Source organism: Cryptotermes secundus, unplaced genomic scaffold (genome assembly GCF_002891405.2).
Source record: "Cryptotermes secundus unplaced genomic scaffold, Csec_1.0 scaffold111, whole genome shotgun sequence".
NCBI lineage: Eukaryota > Metazoa > Arthropoda > Insecta > Blattodea > Kalotermitidae > Cryptotermes > Cryptotermes secundus.
The window spans coordinates 429,772-457,322 of NW_019733319.1; the positions used below are offsets into that span (position 1 = coordinate 429,772).

The window sequence follows — 27,551 nt, forward strand, 5'->3', positions numbered from 1 at the left end:
CCCCCGCCAGCCGTGATGCGCCGAGCGAAGCCGAAGCGAGCCGATGTTAGCCGAGTCCTAGCATCCTGGTCGCTAGGCAACGCAAGTCAACAGCGGTGACGTCACCAAGTAGTAACAGCGGTTACCTCCGCTAGCGTTACATAGCAACACAGCGCCATGCAAAGGGTGCCTATTACGTGGCCGTTTTCCCGTATTGTCCGATCGAGGCTACATACGGAGCAGCGAAGGCTATTCACAGTCAGTTGTACTGAGTTGTACTGAGTTATAAAGCAACGGTCAGTTGTATTGTGGCATTTCGAGTGTACTAATTGTGATACTGCAGATAGCAGTAATCGTAAATCTGTAAATTGGGTGATTGTAAGTGCGAATGTGAAATAAAATTCGCTACATCGAACACGTCGAGAATTTATTTGTCGCGATATACCCCGCGATACGCGACAATATGAACAAAGTTACAATTTTTCACTTGGCTTTCCAGAAGTATCAACTTTGCTCTGAATGCCTTGATAAGTGCAAATAAATCACAGACTAAGTTATTTTCACCCTGCAACTTTAAATTCAAATTGTTCATATGGTTCACCAGATCAGCAAAAAATGCTGATTTCCAAAGTCACTCGGTATCTGATAAAAGTGGTTCGTGATGACTTTTTCTCGATAAGAAATGTATCAATTTCATTCCTGAGCTGAAAGAAGCGCGAAAGAACCTTTTCACAGCTAAGCCATCGAACTGCAGTATAATATGTCAGGCCAGTAAGCTCGGAATCACATTCCTCGAGAAAAGACAGAAACTGGCAATGGTTAAGTGCATGACAGCGAATGAAATTAACGATAGAAATAGCAGGTTTTAAAACAGAGCTCATATCAACCTGTTTTGCACAGAGTGCTTGTTGGTGGATAACACAGTGAAGAAACATTGGCTTTGATTATCCTGCATCCTCACAAGCTTTTGTGATTTGGCCAACCAAATATATTTTTATACCAGACATGTTTTTCCCTCCATCAAGTGTCACGCACTGCAGACGGTTCCGGTCCAAATTATATTCTGTTAGTGATTTTTGTATTTCTTTGAAGATATCATCTCCTGTTGTAGTGCCATGCATGCTGTGAAGTGACACTAATTCCTGTGTGACATTAAGTTCATCGCCAACACCACGAAAAAATACTAATAGTTGAGAGGTATTACAAACATCAGTTGAAATCTATGAACAAGTATTTTTTTTACCTGTACTCATTGGAAAATTAGTTCAATTGGCGCATTTCTGCACAATTCTTTCGCGGGCCGGATGTAGCCCGCCGGCCGTAGTTTGGATACCCTTGCTCTAACAGAGGAATCTACATTCAGAATGTTCGACAAATAAGTGCTGAGAAACATACATGGATGACGAACAGGAAACTTGAGAAAATTATGCAAAATGAATCTTCATAATTTTTAGGCATGTCTTTATCTCATTAGGGTTGTTAAACCCAAATACTGGAGTAGATGAAGATACTTTCACGTGTATGAGTGTGACTATAGACGGGTTTTGGACTGATAATCGGATTCGTTGGACTCTTTGATATACCGCTTGACTACACTGTACAGTTCACTGTCACACACGGAATAGTGTTCTCAGTATATCACAGTATTCGATAGCCGTTGCTGGGTAGCGGCTTCCAACGGTGGATGTCCCCCCTTCATCTGGGTTCCCGAGCTATCCCCGGCCTCAGCTACCAGCTTCTAACAGCAACAGCTCACACCGACCGAACAGCAGCAGTCCTCTAACTCACTCACTCACTCACCAACCAACTCTTCACTCACTCCACTGACTAACTCCCTAACAGTTCGGCCGCGCCACAGCTCAAGCGGTTAGTCGCTGGCTTCCCACCGCGGCGGCCCGAGTCTGGTCAAGTGGGATTTGTGGTGGACAAAGTGGCGCTGGGTCGGGTTTTCTCCGAGTACTTCGGTTCCCCCTGCCAATCTTCATTCCACGAAATTCTCCATCATCATAATCACCCGGGGCAGGTACAGTAGGCCAATCAGTGGCCGCCGTTGGACCCAGTTGGACTCCACCCCCCACTAAACGAATTAAAAAAACCTTTTAACAGTCCTGTTTATAACTTTTCGACACGGACCGTACAGAAAACACCATTCCCCTGATGCTGTTTACAGGCCGTTGCCTAGGAACCCGTCTACGATGGGAGCAACGCATGCAGTAACAGGAGCAAAACACATCACAGAACACGATACACAAATGTATGTAGGAAGAATGCTCACATAAAAGAGGATTGGCGTAATTCGCGTGTTTGAGTGCGACGTGGGATGAATCCTGAAAAGTTTTATTATTTAGAATTCATCGACATATATGACGAATACAGATTTTAGTAATTTTAGAATGAAGACATCATGCATGCGGTACAGTAGTTTAACGTGCATAAAGACACCTGAGGATGGCACATTAGTGCTGAAACATGTAGTGTGGAAGTGAAGAATAAGGTGAAAAAGTGTATACACTGTAAGACGGTTAGCATAAACTATGAACATGAATCAGTGTAACAGGACGCTAAAATATAACATTTTTAATAGACGTTGTTTTGATTGGTGAGGTTATATAGGATTGAGTGAGGCGGAAAGACGATCATGAACAGTGAGTGCATAACGTTCGGAAAGGAAGAAGTCGTGGTCTATTTGATGGTATCATCCCAAAATTAGCCTGGGGATGGGGCACGCGGTAGCGCAGTTCGTTGAGGCACTATGCTACAAGCCGGAAGGTCGCGGTTTCGAATCACAGTGAGGTCATTGGATTTTTCAATTGACTTGACCCTTCCAGCCGCACTATGGCCCTGGTGTCGACTCAGCCTCTAACAGAAATGAGTACCAGGAATTTTCCTGAGGGGCTAAAGGGCGGCCGGCGCGTAAGGCTAACAACCTCACTGCCATCTGTAAGGCAGTTGTCTAGAAACATATGGGAGCCTCGACGTCTCACAACTCTATGGGCCTTCACACCTGTTAAAAGGATAGCTTTACGTTCTTAGCCTGGGGATACTGAGGAAAACTGCGAACTTTCTTGGTCAGGATGGACAGCAAACCGACAAAATTCGAACTGGATATTACAAATAAAATAGACCGGGAAGTGGAATGAAGTCTGTAGGGCTAGCAATGCCTTCACATATTCACCCCTGATCTTTCCTTATTGACCACGTGGTGGCACATCTGAATAGACTAACACTTGAGCAGTAGGCTGCGTTGTTCTGAAATAAGGTTTCTTACCTAATGTCACTCAGTAATACAGCATAGAAAACATGGCATAAGTCCAGTGATTGAGGCTAGCTCTTTCTAACGGACCCAACAGAATAGGTGTTTCCCTTTTCCTTCACCTGAGGACGGAAACAGATCCAGTTTCCGAAACGTCGTGTTTTTATTTGTTATCTTAAAAACCAGGACGATGGATAAAGTCCAGAAACCCAATATATCAGTATGGCATAAGTCACTCGACCAATTCTGCAAAATTGCCCTTGTATAGACATGCTATACAAGATAATGCCGGTCACGGTAGCCGAGCGGTCTAAGGCATGTACTGTCTTCGCTCGCTTGGAAACCGGGATCGTGGGTTCGAATCCCACTCAGGGCATGGATGTTTAGTTTGTGTGTGCGTTTTTCTGTGTTTGTGTACAGATAGAGGCCTTGCGACGAGCCGATCACCCGCCCAAGGAGTCCTATCGAATGTGTAAGATCTAGAAAAACCGAAGTGAACGGAGAATTCATGGAGGTAGGCCTAGGCCCACTGGGGGTTTTGTGCCAACGAAAAAAAAAATACAAGCTAATAAGTGCCTCGTGATTCAGACCTCTCGTGTCTCCAGTTTCTCAGTTTAACTAAACCTGCCTAACCTCTCTAAACGTGCCTCAGTTCTCTTAATGCCTCCATCAGTCCGGCTCACTACCTTGAAATATACCACTGACTGACCAGGCTCAGCCATAAAATACGGAGCTGCACGATTTGGGTCCCGTCCTGGCTCGTCGGAGGTCGTCCTCCAAGCCTTTTTACATTTTCATCAGCAAATATCCCCTTAATTGTAATTAATGTGGGCCATGAGGCTATGCAGAGGCTCATTCAACACGCTGCTCTGTTGCATTAAGCTGAAGTTATGTATGACTTCCTCATTCTGTGGCTTTGAAAGCCAATTTCTCTACTGTGAGCCATGGCACAACACCAAATTGCAGGTGTATAGTGTTACCGCTACATCACCTTGGCTATCCTTCGCTCCACAAGGGGTAGGACAACACATCAGACAGAATCTCCACACCACAGATGCGATGCTACTGACTCATGCAGAAGGTATATACATGACTTGTTATCTGTAATGCAGTGAGAATGAACCCCCCTGGTTCTGCAGCCTCAGATTGACCATAGGTGAATATGGGACGTTGGTGGAATGGTCATTGAAAAGGGAAATCCATAGTTCCCCGAGAAATACCTGCCCCTATGCCACTTTTTATATTGCAAATGCCATATGAGCAACTCTGGGACTGAACTCGGGCTTCCATAGAGTGAAGCCGACGACTAACCGCCTGAGTTATGTCAGGCCGCAGCACTCTTTATTAGTGTCTAGTTATTTATAGTTAATGTGTACAGCTGTACAGATGGTAGCACATGTCAGTTTTTCTAGGTACTGCTGCATAGATGCTGTTACGCGTAAGCGGGATTGGGCTGTTTCGTACTGACTGCGGTCTGGGAAGTCTCGTACAAGTGACTATGTAAGGAAAGGATTGTTAAGTACACATCACTTATTCGTGCTGACTGAGCATATTTCGTTGATATTCCAGAAGATTTAATAATAGCTTTATTAATAGCAACTATAGATGCCGTAACCGAAATTCTGATCTGTGTTTGAAAGGAGTTAAGATGCCCATTATGCCGAATCTTGAGAGGACAAAACTTGACTTCTTCCCATCCTGTCGTATATGTAGTAAATCTGTGTAATAAGGACGCCGACATTTTCATTTCCTTAAAAATCTCGATCTGTTCTCCAACGACTAAGTATTCTCCTCACAGACTCCCTTACAACTCTCTCTGAACTCTTGCTCCAGTTGTCCTCTTTATAACATCTTGGCACGGACCGCGTAGAAAACACCGTTAATTGTTGTACTCGAATCGTTTCCGTGGGAAAATGTTTGTTTGCAAAGGCGTTACTCCGTAACGGCTGCGTATACTTGCTTATTAAGAATCTGTTCCCTAGCAGCGGATGCTGTTTTGTTACTTGTTTCGAGGTCGTTACCCAGTAAGGGGTCTACACGCTACAGTACATTAATGACTTCAAATATGGATCATGAACACGGTACTTGGGGTGTATGGAGTGTGTTGTACGTGTTGTCTATAAGTAGGAAACCCTGTGTGAAACAAGAAAATAAATGTTCAGATCCCTTGTAAGCGCGTTTTTCTGTAATAGCCTGAGGGTACACAAACATTGATCCAGACGGTAGCCTTATGGGTCCAGTCTCATCGCCTCTTGCTGGCAGATATTGGGGTTACCTTGGCTCCGCCGTATCCCTGACCAAGGCCTTGCTCTTGGAACGCTGGACGTGGCCCGGTTTGAAAATAACTCGTAACTCGACTTATCCGCGTAGGACGTGATCCGGAAATAGGTCTTGAATAAACATGCAGCGATCCTACGTACTGTTTCATGACCATTGCCAAAGCAGTGCTTATCGTGGCGTCAGGTCGCAGCGTTCTGCGCGTCTCCGCTTCCCAGCATACTAAGAATGTTGTAGAGTCGTGTGGTACGCATGACGAGATAAGAAATGAAAACAAATCGTAGTCCGAAAACGAGGAAAGAGTAGACCTCTCGATGGGCCTAGACGTATATGGTAAGACAAGGTTGGAATACACCTTAAAAAATAGAGTTTGAGGATATTGATTGGATTCGTATGCTTCGTTTCAAGTCGCAGTGATGGGCTGTTGTGGACATGGTACAAAATCTTTGGGTTCCATGACGTGCGGAGAACTTTTTAACGTACTTTCAAATTGAGCAGTCAACATAACAATAAAAATAATAGTCCATAAAACAAAAATAGATAGTATCGTATTAATATTTATTCGTGCACTTCTTATTGCGTTTTTTTTATGTCATCCTGAGGCAATACATAATCAGTAGCGTAAGTCCATGAACTGTGTCAAAGCATTAAATATGGATCCATATTTTATATAAAATTAACTTATTAAAATTTCAATTTATACAATTAGTATTACGAGTTGTGTCATATTTAGTATTAGTGTTATTGTTGTGTTGACTGCACTATTTGAAAGTATTGTCACGTGTTGGGTATGTCACGCAACAAATGACTTCACGTGGGTCTCGGATTTAGCGAATCTTTATTGGACACTCACACTTACACACCTTACAATTATCACCACTTGCAGTATCACTTGACTTCTGGTCCAATACTCGATACGACGTCTCAACTATCCTTGGCCGTGGTTGGATTTCAACTGTCTTCGGCGACGGCTATCCCACTACTGACTTTTTGCTGTCTTCCTTCTATATCGTATGGCGTCTAGGTTCCAACTTCTGTGATTGTTCAGCGAACTGGATACCAGACACCATTCCTCACTGTTTCGTTTCTACTGTCCGCTGTTACGTAACGGGCGCAACGAACCCTCTATAGTTAATTTCTGGGGAGACGCGTTCGTTGCTTCTGCATTGTCTACACAACGGTTCCCCGTTCTTTGCGTTACCATGGAAGTGCCTATTCCAACTCAGGTGTTCGGCAGTCCGTTGCCTCGGGAACGCTCCTTCGCAACGGTCTGTTTGTATTCGATTTGTCGCTGTTGGAACTTAACAGTTTCCATTGTAGCCGTTGCGCGGCGATGGACGTAAGGTAACGCGTCACAGTATTGTAACGTGTTTCGTTACTGAAGACGCCGTTCGGATTGTTAATTGGTTTATTTAACAATCTACAAGTATCGGCTACAATTGATTATAACAATGTTACGGGTTTCCACACTTCACAAACACTACACAATAATCTGTTGACACTGTCACGATTCACTCGTTACAACTGAACCCGGTGACTACTACAATTCAGTTCAACTCGTAACTCGCCGCTGGCTAGATTCCAACTCAACTCGTAGGCTGCTGCCTTGAGAACTCGTTCACTGCTGACTGGAGAACTGTCTTCGGCCGCTGATACACTTTTAACTCACAACAACTGAACTCGGCGACGGCCACATTTCAACTCAACTCGTAGGCAGCTGTCTTGAGGACTCACTTCGGCGGCTGATACGCTTTAGACTGGCTGCGGCGGCTGTGTAGTTCCCTTATATAGTCGCAGCGCTTGCCTGTTACGTAATCGGTACCGCTGTTGCCTCACGCCGTGTTACGTCACCGCGCGTTGCGTCCCTCGTCACAGTAGGAAGCGGTGCCACGTAGCCCAGGGGGGCTACGTCACCGTGGCCAGAGCTGCCACGTCACTGCTGGGGGAGGGAGGGTTTTTCCTCCATTGCGCAACATGTCACAGTATGTTAAGACACAGAACGGGATGCATACTTTGAAAAGAGAACTTCTTGATAGGTCAGCAACTGTTAGGTGCTCATTAAGGACTCTTCTCCATGGAACTGGTATCTTCACATAGTTTAAGATATAAACAAATACAGGATTTTTTTTTTTTTTTTGGCACTACAGCCCCAGTGGGCCTAGGTCTACCTCCATGAACTTCTCCGTTCACTTTGGTTTTTCTAGATCTTACACATTCGGTAGGACTCCTTGGGCGGGGATCAGCTCGTCGCAAGGCTTCTACCTGTACACAAATACAGAAAAACGCACACACACACACAAACTAAACATCCATACCCTGAGTGGGATTCGAACCCACGATCCCGGTTTCCAAGCGAGCGAAGACAGTTCATGCCTTAGACCGCTCGTCTACCGTGACGGGCACAGGAAAAATTATAATGTCTAATTTCTTCTAAATTCTTAGTTAAATCATTGTTAGCCAGTCACTGTTTTTGAGTGCTCAGATATTGGTATTGCAGGTCCAGATCCTGCTGAGTCCTTGTAAAGTTTAACCCTATGACTGGATTATTCTTTCTGTCTTGTATTTTCATGCACAAGTAAAGAGAGACATTGTGATTGCCAAACCCCATTCAAGGAAATCTACCATATCTAACGTCTAAAAGAGTCATTATTTCAGAATTCTATATCTGAACAGACCAATGGACCTAGTTTTTGAAAAATGAAGAAGAATTGGATTGTCAATTAATTAGAACAAACTGCATGCCTAAAGATTTTAGTAAAAGGACAAGGTGGAAGAAGTATTTCTTCCATATGTATAGTAATCCTGTCTTATTGACTTATCTGAGTATGGATGCAGTAGAATAACTTCCTTACCAACAGTTGGGCAGTAAAGTTCAGCTATATTTTTTTTAATGTTATGAGGGCCAGAACATTATTTTTAGTTTATTATTGGGAGAAAACAATAGTAACAGTAGATAGGTTGCCCTCATATAAAAGTTTTAACACATTCTTCAGCTTAAATTGTTCATCAGACACAAGTTTTTCATTATCTGAAAATATTTCTTAGGGGTTTAACTTGTATCCTTCAGAAAAAAAGTAAGAAAACTGTAAAATAAACCAACAAAAGTGGGGAATTGTATTGCAGTGGAGTTAACATTATTTTCCAAAAATCCTTCTGTGAAAATTCGCTCTCTTCCTTAACCTTTGTGTTCATTTAATGCAGAAAAAAATTCTCCCATCTTCCACATCTTGTGCTTCATTAGTATGGCAGAACCGAACGTTTGAATTCTGTTATTCAGGAATACATGATTTTTACATTGCATTATGTTAAATAGGCCTAATATTTGTTTCAAATATAAGCTATACAATGTAATGAGATCTACTACCACAGTCTAATTTCGTGGACTGCCCGCAAAGCGTCGTTGCAGTGCACTACAGCGAATAGGTTGAGGCACGATATGATGCCCTGTTAGTTCATCTCTCGTCACAGCAAGAGGCAGTTGTGTGCAAACAGTGTAAGCACAACTACAGCCTCTATTGTGAACTGCAGTTACATGCGAGTGGTGGAAATTGAAAATGTGGCAGTTTGAAGAACGGGCAAACATCAAATTCTGCCAAAAACTAGGAAAATCCCCTAGCGAAACATTTGGCATAGGAAGAATTGGCTGTTGCTACACGACAACGCCCCTGCACATTGCTCTGTTCTTGTCCAAGGGGAACAGGCAAGGCAACAGGGCACCGTTTTGCCACACCCTCTGTACTCACGTGATCTCGCACCATGCGATTTCTTTCTCTTTCACCGCTTGAAAGCAAAGCTACGTGGTTGTAGATTTCAGTCGTCCGAGGAGGTGGTCAATGCCACAAGAGACGCTGTACGGGAATTTCCCGCCAATATGTTTCAGCAATGTTGGCAGACTTGCATAGCAGCCAACGGCAACTATTTTGAGGGTCGATGTGGATCTGTGTAAGTGTATGTGAATACCTTGTAATATGATGCGATAAGACCATAGTCCATGAAATTAATGTACCACGTATATTTATTAATATTCATATGTAGTATTTTTTTTTTTTGTGCAATGAGCTGTTTCCGAGGAAGATTGATAATGATGTGTAATGTAAAGTAAGGATTAGACTACTGGACCAATAAGACACAAAACAGTATTTTCCCTATAGCTTTTGATGTAGATTTAAATATTTTCAGTATTTTTTGGATGTGAAATATTTCAATGGGCAGACAGACATCCTGCCCATTATGCATTCATTTCAAACACTTCAAATGAGGAATGCACTAAAAGGGACAGTTAATTCCATTTTAAGTTCTTAGTAATGAGAATTTACTCAAAATACAGAATGGACTTGAAATTTGATCATTTGGTCACTCTGCTATAAAGGTCATAATGTAATCTGCAGTGGTTCCACATTCTGATATCAGCTGCTGCCCCCATTAATACAGCAAGGAAAGGCAGATAATTTGTTTCTGAAAATAGCTGAAACAACTGCAAAGGTACATTTTATAAGGCAAATGTGAGATTTACCAGCAGTTTTCCAGTGGAGTTCACATGTTTTCCAAATGCTTTCTTCCAGAATTTGCATTCATCTGTGGTCCTGATATACATTATTACAGATGAAAGTCAATTTATTCATTTCTTTCTTCTTCCTCATATTGTGTTGAACACAGGAATGAATGCTAAAACTCAGTACCACAAGAAAAGATAAAGATTCTATCCTTCACAGTATTTTTTTATGGACATAGAATGTTATTGTTTTGTATTTCATTAAGTATACACCATGTTAAGAAATGCTTCAAGAAGTGAAAATGTACATTTTATTTTCATAGAATGGCTTATTTTTTGGAAACTGGATAAAGTTTGATTTCAGTTTCACACAAAGTACTGAGTGTTTTGATCCCATATGGAGCAAACTTATATTTTCCTAGGAACTTCTGGAGTAGACACTGTACATGCACTGAAATATATTTAGCAGTTTTGGTGATGAAAGGTAACAACCAGCACAGACATTAATTTGCTGCAGTCTCAGTTGGGTTTACTAGTAATGCAGAGGCAATGTTTAGGAGGTGTTTGTAGGAAAAATAGTGCAGATTGTATTTGGACAGGTAATGGTAGTTGGAAATACAGATGTTTCTAACCTGTCACAATTACAGAACACGTTTTGACAGTGTATATTTTCCAATATACTGTCTAAAAACTAAAATGTAAATTATCATCTAACTGTATCTAGCAGTTCAGTTCCTCACTCACCCAGACCCACAACGAAACGGCAGAGCTCCACCTTGTTGACCCCTAAAATGTGCATAGGAGACAGCAACATACAACATGGCATGAAACACCATAACTAGCAAAACTGAACTGATTATACCCTACCTCAATGAATTTTATAATGATATTAGTTTTAATCTCTTATAAGAATTTTATGACTCAGATATTTTAATCCCTTTATTTTTATGTACATGAGTATGGTTGTAATATTTCCTTTTGTATCACATGCCTCCTGAAAGTGGTCTTGTAAGACTGAATCCTGTCTGGGTTTTGTAACAGCATGTAATCACCATAAGAAAATATACAAGATGTACTTAGAGTGTAACTTATATCTTACTTTAACAACCTACTGTTGTTTTCCTAAGGGTACAGCTTCTGTTGTGTTTGCAGTATGTTGACTTGGATGAGTTTTTATCTGAAAATGGGATCCCTGTGGATGGCATGCCGCAGGCAACAGCCCATCAGCAACAGGTGATAAAGCAAGCTTCTCCCATACCAGAGGCAGCTAGAGGTCTGCCCCAACCTCATTCTCTTCCTCATCCCACGCAGACACAACCACAGAGGTGTGGAGATGGATCAGTGGCCCCTGTGCTCGAATTAGTGGCCAAGAGAGAGCGCTCACCCACGCCAAGTGAACCACTGTCTCCTGATACACTCAACCCACCATCACCTGCAGACTCAAGTAAGTATATTTTTTATTGCATTTACCACATTGTAAGTGCATCACAGATCTTTGGCTGTGGAGTCAAGTGAATATTGTACCATTAGTTAAACACATAACTTATAAAGAGGTTTGTCATCTTTTGTATAATGCCATGTAATCTACTGAAGGTCAGTCAATGTTTGAGAAGAACATGTCGCTTCCATCTTCGGGGTCAAAGGGTAAGTAAAAAAACCAGCATCACAGAGTTTGATTGCTGCCTGCTTCTTGCTGAAGATGGAAGTGATATATTCCTCCGAAACATCAGTTAGCTTCAGTTGCACAGCGTTACCCCTCAGAAGATAGTACTCTTCATAGCCATCACTGTGAGAACCTCAAATCCAGCATAATTTATGTATTTTTATATCAGATATATAAGCACGAAAATTGAGTGTGCGTAAATTAAGAAAGAGGTTTTTTTCAGGTAGGATGGATTTGCCTGTGAGATTGATGTTGGCGTAAAAAGAATGTATTATGTGATATAAAATAATGTTTCACATTTTCTGCTAGTATGGAAGGATGAAGAAGACTGGAAAATAAAATCAACAAATGCTGTAAGAATAATATAGTGAGTCTTCTGGTTTATGACATCATGTAGTTTCAAGGGTGGTTACTGTAAGTTACTCTGAAGATAGAGACAGTATGTTATCCCAATATGTTTGTAACCATTTATGAATCCACACAGTGTCATAACCCAGAAGTCCACAATCTTAATTTTCACATTCCTGTGAAAATCTCAAACTTCTTGTAGTTTCAAGGTCTAGAGAAGTGTAATTTAAAAATCGGTTGAGTTAAAGCATAGTTGTTATAACTGACAAAAATCAGACGTGCAAGAAATAAATTTGAGTAACACTTTGGAGAAAATTCTTTCTTCTTACTCTAGTACAATTTTATGAAAATATCTTATCCAACAGAAAGTACAGGAAAAATTCATAAATTCAGGAACTTTAAGCAGTCTGTTAAGGAAAGCTAGATGTAGCCTAAGCCAGATCGATGAAGTATTAAGGAATAAACAAGACTGGATAACATTTGCAATAAAATCACTTTAGGCAGGCTCTGGAAGTAGTAATACCGCAAGTAAAGTTATTCATATTAACAGAACTACTTCTTTACTCCATCATGATGAACCATTTTATATAACTCACGTTTCCAAAACATTCACCCATCAGCATTCCCTGATTATGCACATTTACCACAATCATAGATAACAGATACAGACTATCCAAATGTTACATCTATACGTTCATTATCATTTCTTACAATGTTTCACGGCTCATGGTCTGCAGCTCCTAGTTAGCAATACTTTGATTTTACCACAACTGATAAATTACTATTCTATAAATAGCGATGTTTTGCTATTTTTCTTCCTTCCTCAGTTACTGTATCCATCAAAAAGAAGGAGGCTGTGTCATGCTACAAACTCCAGATCCTTCTAAGATGTATATGTCTCCCAGCTTAAAATTTTAGTATATCTTTAATCTTAACTTGTTATTGTTAACGTTCAATGTGGATAATTATTAAACCAAATTGTAAACAAACACACATAAATGTGCTAATAAAATTAAGACTTGTAGACAGTTATTTATGCCATACAATAAGAAAGAAATGGGTTTCTTACCCATGCAAAACTTACATGATGATTTATTGATCTGCCAGTTGGAAATAGATGAGAGCCACTGATTTTCAGGATACAGAACTGCTATGCAGTTTCAAATAATATTGAACTGGTTGATTTTAACAAGCTGTTTGAAAATATTATTTAATTTATTGAAGAACAGAAACCATGCACATTGTGGTCAGAAGATTTTTTAAGTCAGTACAAATTTTATATTTATTTAATGGACAGATGCTGGCCTCTCTTCCTCGTGAAGTTCTCTTTGTTGCCATAGAACTCATTGCTGTTATGTATTTCAGTGATTTGTTTGAACTTTTCTTCATCTCTCATTTACAGGTTTACTTAGACCATGGCATTTTTGTTCTAGCATTATCACTGGCATCATCCGGGCGTGATTTCGATCCTCGAACACGAGCCTTTTCTGACGAAGAGTTGAAGCCCCAGCCAATGATCAAGAAGTCCAGAAAACAGGTATTAGATTTATATAAGCCAATTTTATGTCACCAACTGTACAGCAGTCTTAAATAGATGTCGCTAGTGCTGCATAAAAAACAACGAAATTTGCTATGGCTGTATTCATAAAAAATGTATTCATGAACAACAAATATTGTTGCAGTTGCATTCATTTTTGAAAAATATTCTTTTTGTGGATATTCTAACAACGAGGAGAGCCAGTCATTCCCCTTATAAAGGAATTTTATACTGCATTTGTTCAGGATTTGCAAAAGAAACAAAAAATACTTCAATGACCTATGTTAATAACTTACTTTGGATTGTTTCTGACATGTTTTATCATTAATTAAAATAAAGGATGGATGCCAGTCTAAATGAAATAAATGAAGACATAAAAACCAACCGAGCCGTCCGAGCAAAACGAAAGCCGTCTAAGCAAAAGTAGATGCCAACCAAGAACATATGCAAGAAATGATGATAGCTAACCAAGAAAGGATATAAATCAAGATAGACGCCATCCAAGAGAAGAATGTTGCCAATGTAAGGGAGATCATAGTAGAAATGAAGGACAGACAAAAAGAGAGGATAGCCGGCCAAGAAGGCCACAGAGGCCAATCTAAAGACGATGAAGCCAAATCCAGGAGAAAAGGAGGCCATGGCGGAGCAGCAGGAGAATTCTAATGAAGAGGCCGCAGTTCACTCACTGAGGACATGCCGAAACAAGAGGACGGCCTGCCAAGAAGCGACGGAGGCCAATCCAGAGAAGATGGAGCCAGTTGATCGCGCGATAACCATCTTGGAAAAGATGGAAGCCACGAATTTGAAGGCAAATACAGAGGTACTGGAATCTGAGTCGGAACGTCTGGAGGCCTCTAAGGAAGACTCCAAGTGTTCGAGCGAGAATTCCGACTACCCTGTGACCTGCTGTCTGGAGCACCTCCAGACAAGGAATGACTCACAACCGATCATGCCGCAGATTTAGTTGCACCGTCTACATGAAATCCACCATTATGCCCCCAACACCTGAAGCTGGCCAGTGACCTGATGAAAACCCATTACGACAAACTAGCCATCTGCGCAGGTTACCACGAGGGTGACAGAGTGTAGCTGTTGCCCAAGCTACAATCCATGTGGGAAGGCCCATACAAGATAGTCACCCAGATAAATGATATAGTATACAGGATCCAGAGGAACTCTAGGTGGAAGATGATGGTAGTACACCCAGACAGGTTTGCAGCTTATCAGGGAGCTGCTCTGGACGAGCGACCTTAAGGAGGGAGCAGTGGTAGCAGTTGGAGTTTAAACACTGCAGAAAAAGAAATGAACAACGGGAAGGAGGGTGAGATGAAACCAGGCGCAGCCCTCAGAAGAATGAAAGATGGTGCACCGATAGGCTTTTGGGATGAACAGCTGTAAGAAGGGAGCAATGTAAGGGATTTGCTCAAATTGTTTCAAAGCGACTGCTCAGTAAACACATTTCATCATGCAACAATGGAAGTTGTGTCTCAGTGGACAAATGTTATTGCTTGTTGCTAGGCAAATTAGTGCACCAATGAAGTCACTGGCTAGGAATCACGTGACTTGTTTTCTCTGTCGTCTGTGCGGAGCCTATATAACGAATACCTATTGTAACTTAGATAAAGAGGCTTAAACTTGGCGGCGATCAAGCATATGACCATTCAAGTGACTAGACTGCCGTTGTACCTGAAGCTCTACTGAGCCTGGACTGACAGAGGCCCTGTATATATTTTATATACATTTATTAACATGTTTAACATATAAAATGTAAATATCCTTTACATTATGGCAAATGACTTACTACTGCAGATAATGACTCTGACAAAAGACAGACCCATCCTCTCATCAGAGAGGCACCCCACAAAAGCATGACTGAAACTATCAAACAGTTATAAATATCTGGTCATAAGCCCCAGATTTGGCTCGACACAAAGACTGACTGACCGACCGACCGACCATCAGTCACAATGTGACTTTGACTTAGAAAAATGCAGTGCATAGTACAGTGTAGTTGAGTGTTATATTTGGAATGTATAATGCAGTGAGACTGTTATAGTTCTGTGTTTTAATTACGTTACCAGGAGACAACTGGTGTGTATGTAACAGTGAATTATAAAGTGTGTAAATAGCATAACACTATAATTATGTGTAGTTACTGGTGGTGTGTATCAGGAGTAAATAAACCTGTTCACCCAATCCAGAACCCGTGTTATTAGTCACTAATACACGTCATAGTGTGTTTATTTAATGGTCTGCATGAAAAGTTTATGTTATTCTGTATAGTGTTTATATTCTTCCCCAAGAAGTTAACATTATTTAGGCCATTCATATCCAACCCTTCCTGATTCTTGCGAACTTCTCTAATGGCATAATATTCAGTCGTCATTTGCAATGACCATAGTACATCTCTCGTAACTGAATCAAGTAGTCCAATTATAATTAATATTTACTGTCTGAACTGTTACTTTAAAAATGCGTAAACTGTCATGTATAATTTAAAATTTAAGCGTGAATGAAAAACTCTGGTAATAGAAAAGTCACTGGATGATGATGATGATGATACAAATGATACAGGAGGGGGGGGGGAGATTGGTTCAAAATATTTGCCATATTGGTCACATCCTCCACAGTTTTGCACTTGCTATGATTTCTCATCCAACTGTAATGTTTTGTGCTCTGTAAGGGATGCTTTTTTTTTTAATGTGTTCTTGCAAATATGAATTCCCCTGTGGCCTTATTTCTTTCGTCTTCTGGTAACCTACTGTGGTAGAAATGAGGACTAAGAAGTTGTAAAGTGGAGCAGCACTGAACTGTGCTGTTGCAAAGGTAATGAGATATAGAGGAATGTATATTTTCTTCATATTTAATTAAATATATTGTAATAAATTAAAATGAAAGGTATAGTGGTATAGTGACTGGCTATGGACTGGAGGACCTATGGGTCAGAGTTCAAGCCCCAGTAGGGTCTAGAATTTTCTCTTCTCTGTGTCATCCAAACTGGGTCTGGGACCCACCAACCTTCTATACAGTGGGTGCTGGGGGTAAAGCAGCCAGGACATGGTGCTGACCATTTACCTCCAACTAGTGCCAAGATAAACAAAAAGTGGATCTGTACCCCTACGTGCAATGTCTTCATGGCATAGTGCTTAATCAGTTAAGCACAGGGACAACTTCATGTTTCGATATTAATGAAATCCATAATTAATGTCACATATCAGTGTTTTGTACAATATATTTTCTGAGATAACTCATAAAGACATATTTGAGAATCATCATATCAGTATTTTGTACAATATATTTTCTGAGATAACTCATAAAGACATATTTGAGAATCATCATATCAGTATTTTGTACAATATATTTTCTGAGATAACTCATAAAGACATATTTGAGAATCATCATATCAGTATTTTGTACAATATATTTTCTGAGATAACTCATAAAGACATATTTGAGAATCATGTAAGTTAGGGACTGAAGCCAGATTGATATAGGTCAAAATCAAATTTGCTTGAGAACTGGTTGGTATAGCAATGGGCTACAAGGTGGGCAGCCAAGGAATTGGGGTTCAATTTCAGACAGTAGCAAAAGATTTTTTCTTTTCTTCTAAATGGCCGCACTGGCTTTGAAGCATACCCAACTTCCTGTATTTCCCCAGGAGCAAAATGGCCAGGGCATGAAGCTGACCACTCACCTCCATCTAGTGCTGATGTTGAAAATGCTCAGGGATATAATGCCATTCCACCGTGGATCTTCATGGCATGGAATTTCTATTCCAAACTTAATCTAGATTCATTCAGTATATTTTAAGTTAAAAAGCGCAGGTGTATGGAAGACACAAACTACCCATCTATCATTTGTTCTTTTCATGTCCTTCTTGCAAGAACACAGGATTATATTTTGAATTATTTTGGATTCTCTTCTAGGTACACAGGTTTTATATTAAATTTCTTGATGTAACTGCCGTAACCCTTAATTTGTTATTAATTTTATCAGTTTGTTCCGGATGATTTGAAGGACGAAAAGTATTGGGCCCGTCGCCGCAAGAACAACATGGCTGCCAAACGGTCAAGGGATGCTCGTCGTGTGAAGGAGAACCAGATAGCACTACGAGCTGGCTTCCTCGAGAAGGAGGTATTTATGAAATTTCATAACTGGTTGTTCTACTATAGCACAGTGTAGGGTCTAAATTTTGTGTGGTTATGAATCTTAAAAAGACTTGGAACTGCATAAGTTTCTTAGTTTAAACAGCAAAATGTGAATCACATAGAATGTATGCACTAAAGCATGAGGTATGATGATGATGATGATGATGACGACGACGACGACGATCATCCGTGATGTAATTACAACTGCAGAGCAATAAAAAATTTAGTTACTATAGGATTCTGACGATGGTGTATAACACACTGATATGTTGGGTTTTTGGACTTTATCCATCGTCCTGGTTTTTAAGATAACAAATAAAAACACGCTAGCTCTTTCTAAGGGACCCAACTGAATAGGTGTTTTCCTTCACCTGAGGACGGAAACAGATCCAGTTTCCGAAACGTCGTGTTTTTATTTGTTATCTTAAAAACCAGGACGATGGATAAAGTCCAAAAACCCAGCATATCAATAAAAAATTTATTTGACTAGAATGGGGTAGATTATACCCCATTATAGCCATTTTATGGGGTAGATCACAGATAAAGTGAAACATTTTGTGTGAAGCACTTTTTTATGTTAAAAGGAGCACACGTGGTGATGGTTTGAAACTGTAATGATATATCTGACAAGTGTAAGATAATGGAAGTTTATAAGATTGGAAATTGTTCAGATAAACAGGTTACTGAGTTATGTGGTCATGAATCCGGACTGTCTGGTAGCCTCTGTATGGATGAAAATATTCAAGGGAAAGTAAATTTATTAGTTCTGTTCAGTGGTGTGCCGCGCATGGAAGCAAGGGAAGCATTGCTTCCGTAGTTAAGAAACAAAAAGAAAAGAAAGGAAGTCATATATAAATAATTCAGTTTGAATAATAAGAATGTGAATATTGTCATCTTAAAATTTTAGCATGTGTTCCTGTTCAAGGCCACATGCCTACTCCTCCTCTCTTCCCCTGTTTAGTGGGGTGGACCAAGTTTCCTTTCGTTAATCTTCGTATGAAGTCGTCAAGGGAGCATGTTTTGGGTTGCTGGCTCTAGGTGTGTGATATGGCAGTGAAAGATTGTGTTATTTCAATGGTTATGTGAAAATTAACTGTTTATATATGATTTCAGTCTTGTTGCATGTTATAGGTAACAGTGAGTTTTATTACGATATTGTAAGTGCATATTTAAATGACGTAAGATTGTATTTGTGATCATATTTTGACACATCAGAAGGAAGCTATCCGTGTTTAAGGGAAGCAAGTCTGATATTGTGGTACAAGTGGCAGGGGCGTGATTAGACTACACGCACAGGCCACAGCTAAAATGAATGCTGGCAGACAACGCGACTGCGACTGTGCAGTCGAAAGCCTTTTAAAATGGGGGTTTAATAGCAGGGACTTTTCTGAAAAGAAAATAATTATAGAAAGAGGACGACCAACATGTGAGTTGCCAGAACTTAAAGCACAAACCAAATTATGTGTGAGGAAATTGAATTTTCAACAGTATTCTAAAACAGAGTGGCTATCCAGTTGCCATAATATAGGAAAATTGTTTTGTTGGCCATACCTATTGTTTCTCAATGAAAAAAATGTATGGAACAAGACTGGGTTTGGTGACATTAACAACCTTCATAAAGCATTGAAATGACGTGAGAACTCTCAGACTCACATTATTTCAACAGTGCAACTTGTTATGTTCGGGAAATCTTGAATTGACAGTCACCTTGACAATTAAAAGCGCCTGACGATACTACAGCATAATGAAAATGTGAAAGAAAATAGAGAAATAATGAAACGCTTGATTGACATCATCTGCCATTTAGGAAAGAGGCAACTTGCCCTCTGTGGTCATGACGAAAGTGTGAATTCTATTGACCAAGGTAATTATGTGGAATTAGTTCACTTGTTGAGGAAATATGATCATAAACTCAATGTTCACCTGGAGAACAGTACAGTATTTACATGTTTATCGAACAGAATAGAGAACGACCTTATTGACTCAATAAGTAACATAAATTTTGGTGAGTTGATTGCTATCAGTTCGGTTATTAGATACCACTGCTTCCCTTACAGAAATAGTACCACACACCACTGGTTCTGTTGCAAAGCTGTTGTTTCCTTCCAATATAGTAATTCATTTTTCTTGTTGAACTTTCTGATACAGAACATGGGACTACGCCAGGAACTGGACCGGCTCAAAAAAGAAAACCTTCTGCTTCGAGACAAGCTCTCGAAGTTTACAGATGTCTAGTTCCTTTCCATCCCAAACAGTACCACCACCATCACCACCACAATCATCGTCGTCATGATAATTATAATGAGCAGTAGCAGCACTTGCTTCGTACCACCTCACTTTGCTACTTGCTGGAATCAGCACCTGGTTACTCACTCAGTTGGTGGTGCTTGTTGCGTCAGCCGGAGAACAACAGTGGAGTGTAGTCAAGTGGACAATTCTCGGCAGTATGTCTTGCAAGATAACCACCAGGTCATTGAATCTGAGCATTTTATCAGCATAATCTTGTTAATAATAGCTACACTTAGGGCAAGTCAGCCTCTGCAATAAAAAATAGCCCATCCAGAGGAATCAGTAAATGAACAAGGCATATGATAAACTCTAATAGCTTTAGGTTTCAGGTTGAGAATAGCCTGATTATCTTTGCATAAAGTGTGTAAAATTAATATGTAATGGGGAGGTTGAATTCATCCCTACATTTCACCTCCAAAACTACATAACAGATTTGAGTACAATTTGGTGTCAGTAGAATTTCAGTTTAGTCCATATCAGTTATTTATAACTCCTACTTCACACAAAGATCAAATTAGGTTTATTAGTCTTATCAAAAACAGCTCATCCTACTAAAAACCAGCACATGATGTGCAATAGAGGTCTCACTAAGATTTACAGAACTAATTTAGTATATTTTTCATTATGATAAATATTTAATAAAATGCAAGGAAAAATAATTTCTGACTGTATGTAGTGTCATTTATAACACAATTGCATTTGCAAAAGTAAACTTACACTTACAGTAAATTAATATCAAGGTCATTGAGATACACTATTCAAAATCTGAAAGAGTGTATTTGAAAATATGAGTGGGTGTACTCTTTTGGAATACACTTTTCCATTCAGGGATTCGTATGTTTTTTTTTTCCATCTCATACCGCTTAGTAGAATGCCAGCATGATAAGGAGTCAGTGAATTTTATTTACCTTACTGTATCTTATTCCTTTCAGTATGAATGAACTCCCTGCTTGCCCAAGCAATAACTTTCGTAGAACATGTATTCTACTCAGCATGTTTTTCATGCCTGATGGAATCTGCTGAAATATCTTCCCATCACCTTTTATTTTCAGAAACTGAAACAGAGGAACAGGAATATTTGTTATTCGGTAAAGTGTAACTCAGCATGAAGAAAACAATCAGGCTGCAGATTTATAAATCATCTCAGACTTCATAAAAATTAGCTGTGTGTTACAGGTTGTCTCCTAGGCAGTTGATAGTAACTCAGTTGGTCAAGAAATAACGTGATTCTATGTAACCCAGAGGTTCACTTTCATATTCATAAATGGAACCCACATCAGCCAGTTATATCCACCTCTTACCCTATCTTTTAATATTATCTACAACTATGGCTCCCAGTTTGACTCTTCTCTTAAGGATTGCCTGCCAAAACTTTGTATGCATTTCTAACTTTCTCTGTGTTTATCTTTTAATAATATACTCGTACATGTGCCACATCCCATGACTTCCTAACTTACAGGTTTACTGACTTATGATCCAAATAAACTAACAACCATTAGACTCGAATTCTGAATTTTTGGCCCCAGAAATCAAAGCTTGAAATTTGGACCTTGGACAGCATCTTCAGAAAGCCCAAAGCTCCACTGACTGCTCTTATGATGTCATTTGGCAAGCTAGGTCCCTTCCAAATCTCCAATAATAAAAGACCTGCTATATGAAGTCGATGAGGTGCTGGAGAGTGCAGATTTTTATAAAATTTTAATTTAATTTGTTATAAAGTTTTTGAATTCTGTATACCTCAGATTGTAACTTTTAGTGATCCATATTGTAATGCTCTGGTGGCTCATATCGTATCTCTTAATGATCTATAGTAAAATATTAATTAACTTGCTTATTTTTAATATTTTAACACTTCATTTGCTTAGTACTATGTTATTTGATGTCCCTTTCTATTTTATAACAAAAAACAGAATTATGGCATAACAGGTATTAAAGAATTGAAAAAATGGGTCTGACCCGTAAGCTCCAGAAAAATAATCTTACACATCCCATGTTATAATGAACCTCGTTTATGGTCTTTCCACTTATGACCTGTTTTCTAGAATGCATTAAGTCTGAGTCTGAGGTTTGAGTGTAGTTACCAAAATAAACAGATGATATGGTCAGAATTCAACAAGAAGTGAATTGAAAAGCTGTTTTGTTCAAGATTCTGGCCTGAATGGAAGCCGCTAAATATATGTATGGCAAGAAATGACAAAAATCATATTCTCACTGTGCTGTTAAGAGATGAGTATTCTACCAACTGAGCCACCAGCAGTTGCCATATCACTCTTTCCATGCTTCTAAATGAGATATCTCTTTTAGAAGTACTGGAATGTGAACTAATTTGTTTTTTTTTGAGAATTTATTCTATTTCTTAATGGTTTATTTAGTTATGATGTCAGTAAGTCAGACTACATAGCATTGAATGATGGGATGATTAGTGAATGATGAATTGCAAAGGACAGGGAAGGGAAAGGTCATGGCCCAATTGGAAATATTTCTCTGTCATTTACCTTCAGAGAATGAGTAAAACCACAAAGAACCTCAGTGTAGCCAGTTTGGGGGGTGAGGTTTTAACCCATTACGAGTACCTCCTGAATAAAATACAGGAGTGCTATGCACTTGACCATGATGTTCAAGAATAATGAAAGAAGCAAATCCATCTGTCAGCAGTTGTAGCTAATTCTTCGTGGTTTTTCAGCAGTAGAAATTTTATGTTGTCATAGAAGTATACTGAATAGAAGATCTCTTTTAACAAAAGCCAGCATGGAAATGTTAACCTGTATTTTAGTACTCACTACTATAGCCCAGTATAAATATTAACAGGGTGAAAGTGTAATGAACAGATTGTGCTATATCCACACTACAAAGCTCTCCGGTTCAAAGTTCTGGCTCTAACTGAAGAATAAACTAATGTAATTATGTTTCAGAAACATAACACTGTCATAATAATGCTCTTAGGGGTATGCCTCACTAACATATATCTTGCAAGATATAAAATATTTCGGCTAGTTATCTGATACAACACATGTGTGTTGCCTACTCCACCTTAATGATCAGTAGATATAAATGGTGTACAATGTAATAGATCCCATTTTTTATCAGTTTTGCGAATATTTAAACATTTAGTATCCCTACTCTTTGAGGCTAAACTGCAATAGCTGAATAAGCAAAGTGACTGGCTATGAGTTGGAGAATAAGGGTTTGATCATCATCATTTCACCACCATTTCTCACTCTTTGAGCCATATCTATTAGGCACCAGAAGAGGCTTTTTTCCAAAGGGTTATGTGTGGTCCAGAGCATAGCTTGATCACTCATCTCCATCTAGTGCTAAGTTTAACAACTCATACGACTTTTACTTCAAAACAGTTTTCTTGGGCTATCAGCCATATCAATTGGTTAAAAATTACAGATGTTTTAGGAACCATCTCTGTCCCCATCATCAGGGTCTGATGTCAGCAATTTTTAACCAACTGACACAGCTGATAGGCCAAGTAGATTTCATCAACTTTAGCCAACGTGAAAGCTTCAGGTGTTGTGTCAACTTCTACCTCTTTGTTAGATCTAATGTTCTGATCTATCATCTTTTACATAACAAAATGAAACTTTGTTACTGTTAATGGGCACCTTGGTGCCTTCTTACCCGTTCCAACCAGCCACCCACTTTGCAGCAAGGCCTATTGCTATGAGTATTTTTAAATTAACTCAACGTGCATAGTATCTGGCAAATTTGTTCAAATTATCCATGCTCATCTTGTAACATGTTTGGTACAGCTAGAGAGTGGAGCACATTCCTTTGTATAGAAAGCCTGCTTTCCTCATTGCCATAATGCACAGGAAGAAGTAGGTTTATCTGTTGTAAATTTATATTTTCAGTAAACTATTCAGATCTTCTTCTTTCTCATGATGTCCAGTGCTTTGTTTCAGCCAGCACATATGCCAGATAACAGTTTATGCATGCTGAAAAATTTGTGAAAGGCCAACAATTTTGCATCTGCTGGTTCATTATATATTTTAGTCTTTAGGCTAAAACCAGGCATGAGAGTACCAGAAAACATGGTTCTAGAAAAAAGCTGATGATGCTTAATGTGTAAGCTTTCCTTAGAACCATAAGTTATGGACTGTATAGAAAAATAAATAAATCACAAATTGTCAAACATATGCCTTCCCAGTAATACGTTTCTTGCCTTCTTTCTGGCTATTACACAGTCACAGAATCAGAAAATTACTTTCCTATCATCTGTAAATCTTTGACAGTTTCAATGCATTTGCTCCCATGCACTTAAAAAAAATGTCGCTTGTAGCATAAAATTTGTTAAGATTAAAACTATTTTGTGTTCAGAAAACAATTTGTTACCAGTGATCTGATGGTGTTCCATAGAAGTTGGTCTGTAGTAGTTGCAGACTAATGCCCTACATGGGCAGATCTGAAATCATCTCTGTTTTGAAACAGAACGGTTTACACTTGCAAGAAATGCAAGAAGTCATGCACCTCCTGTTAACCCTCTTCAGCCCTATTCAAACAAGACTGTAACACGAGATCTTATTATTTCACAAAAGAAGTATTTGAGCATATATTATTTAATGATAAGACAAATTGAAACCTCTAGTAAATGTATAAGAGGAAAACTGCCCCCTTACATCTAGCAAACTATGAAAGCATCAACAACTTGATTAACTCTCTAGTAGCTGTCACTAGGAAATGGATATAAAACATGGACACTTCTAAGCATCAATCCCAGGAACCACAATTTACGTAAAAGCACTTCAGCAGTTCGTTCATTTAGCAAGAGATGTGATGGATTTCTGTCACATGAGTGACTGTAAAATGATTATGAATGTGAAGCCAGAACTTATGTCAGAAGAAGCTGAAGCGGTTAGTCGCTGGCTTCTCACTGCGGCGGACCGGGTTCAAACTCGGATCTGGTCAAGTGGGATTTGTGGTGGACAAAGTGGCTCTGGGGTAGGTTTTCTCCGAGTACTTCGGTTTCCCCTGCCAATCTTCATTCCACCAAATTCACCATCATCATAATCACGTGGGGCAGGTAGAATAGCCCCCCCCCAATGCAAATGCAAATTATGTCAGAAGAAAATGATACTGTTTCTTGACATGATTCAGTCCCAGCAGGTACATGGAGAGATCAAGGAAATCTGTAACAATCTTGGCCAGGATAGTCTGTTCTGAGCTAAGTTCGAGCCACATACCTCTTGACTGTGCTGACTGTTGCACTGAAATGTTCAGTGTTGTAATGTTCTTTCTCTCTATTTCATTGAATACACAATACTGTCTGTTCCAGCTTTGCTGTCATGCCACTTTTTCCTTGATTATCCCAGTGTTTTTGTGTCCTTTGGATGTATATTTTAATTCACTTCTGCCAGTATATATATCATATTGTCATCCAATCACTGTACATATTCCGTCCATTTTGTCTGCAGTTCTGCATTAGTTCTTGTGCAAAGAGAATATCTGTAATTCATTTCATATTTCTTGGTTGTGACTTAACGTTCAACTTTGTACAACTTTTCACTTTAGATATAAACTTAATCATGGCATCCTACTAATGTCCATCTGTTTTATAGCCTGTTGTAACTACCTCAGGAAAGTGAAGGAGTGGTCATAACTTTGTAAACTTTTAATTTAGTGTTACATCCTTTACCTTTCAGTTTTCTGTTAATGGCATTGAAACTTGTGCAGTTTGTCTTGCATATCATCATAATTATATTTACTTAAATTCTTCATATTATGCTTAATTAAATTGCATACAATTTTCAGGTTTATAATAAGTGGAAGTGTGCAGATCTTCCTTGACCATAAATTTGCTGCCATGGATGAACTGAAAGTACTTACAAATACATGAACACACATGTTGACAGTTACAGTATATTTATTTTATCTTTCAGTTTTCATAAATAAAATGTTTCTTTACTTGATTTATGATGTACACAAGTTCACATGATGACATTCCATTATTTTGTATCTTTAATTTTCCATATTACATCTTACAAATATAGTGCAGTTACATTATTTTTTAGTTTGTTACATAGAGTTTATTAAAGTTTCACTAGAGTTGTAAGAATAAATTAAATTATTTTTGTGAAAACAGAAATATTAAAAAGATATTTTTGTTATTATGTTAACATACAGGCAACGCTTGTTCCATCATGAGGGTTTCTACCCTGAAGGTGGAGGCAGCATCTTCTTCTGAAAGATTTAAATCTAAATGGTTTAATCCCAGAAGACTGTAATCTAGATCAGAGTTTCAGCTGAATGGTTAACACTACTGCTTTCTATTCAGGATAATTGCGGTTGCATTCTCAACGCAGCCAGATGTCCTGATTGAGACTTTTTGATGTGAGTGCTAGGATAATACTTTAAAATAGGCCATGATTCTACTCGCATGCTTCCCAATTCGACATTCACCATCATTCTCACATTTAATTAAGATCTAAAGGTTTGTAACGATGGTACATCAATACAAATATTGTGTTTCTGGGCATTATCCATCACCCTGTTTTTATTTAAAATGCTGCCTTCAGTTTATTTGAAACACAACGTTTTGGAGACAGAAACCGTCTCTGGAATGTGTTTTAAATAAATACAGGACAATGGATAATGTCCAGGAACACAGTAGCTGTACTCAAGTTTAATGTTTTATAATCAGTCATCTTATTTTGCAAGGGAAACACTGAGTGTTGGAAACGTTAGAATGTCATATAAAGAAATAGCAGAGTGAACATATCTTTATATCACAGTCATACTATCATATACTGTGTCATTAAAGAAAAGGCAGAAGATGTGGACTGTATGTCACGATAAATTTCCTTGCAAAAGCTATGAGTTTTGTAAGATATCATTGACCATATTATTATCACTATGAAGTCAAATTATCTATATAACGAGCCATTCCTTTATATTTTAATTGGTGTTTATGCTCATTAAATGGTGGGTGACGGACAACTCCTTTATATTCTTGTGTTTAGGCTTAAGCAGTTGTCGGCAGCTCCATTACAGGTACAAAAGATGAACTAAGTATCAAATCCCATTTCTAAAGAAATAACTTTAAGGTATTTTAAAGTTACATGATGCAGAAAGTAGCAATTAAAATGTTAATCATATACATATTGTATAGTGTTCAATTATTACACCAGCTCTTTGAGCTCAGACTAACATTAGAATATTAGTATTATTTACCTAAATGCATACAACTCCACAAGGTCTCTGGAGACTGTGACTGTAGGAGCTCATATACATGTAGTTCTTACTTCCTTACACTGCTTTTATTCAGCAGAATGGCACAGATGGGAGCTAATCTTTTCTAGGTACAGTGGCTGGCATGCCATTTCAACAAAGCATTTATAAACAATACCAACAAAATTTAGTTCAGACATTCAGGAAAATATTAATCTTCATATAGAATTACTCTTTATCTTTCAATTTCCACATACTTGTCATTCAGATACTGTCCTTAGGATGTCAGTAGTACAAAGATAGGAGATCTATATTTTCAGAGTAAAGTTGCAGCAAGATCAGGATAAGCCTGATGGGAATTCTTTTCGAGGTCAGTGAAAGAACTGAGTGCT

General features: G+C 39.0%; 1 protein-coding gene across 2 annotated transcripts in view; it reads left to right on the forward strand.

Moving 5' to 3' along the window:
• Positions 1-23,193, forward strand: part of LOC111867896 (hepatic leukemia factor) — a 290,075-nt gene extending 266,882 nt beyond the window's left edge. For both annotated transcript variants that reach the window (XM_023858110.2, XM_023858111.2), the window contains 4 exons: positions 11,154-11,445; positions 13,446-13,549; positions 17,546-17,683; positions 19,846-23,193. In XM_023858110.2, coding sequence (XP_023713878.1) covers positions 11,154-11,445; positions 13,446-13,549; positions 17,546-17,683; positions 19,846-19,932 — 621 coding nt within the window. In that variant the 3' untranslated portion in view covers positions 19,933-23,193. The remainder of the gene's footprint in view (positions 1-11,153; positions 11,446-13,445; positions 13,550-17,545; positions 17,684-19,845) is intronic.
• Positions 23,194-27,551: the final 4,358 nt, after the last annotated feature.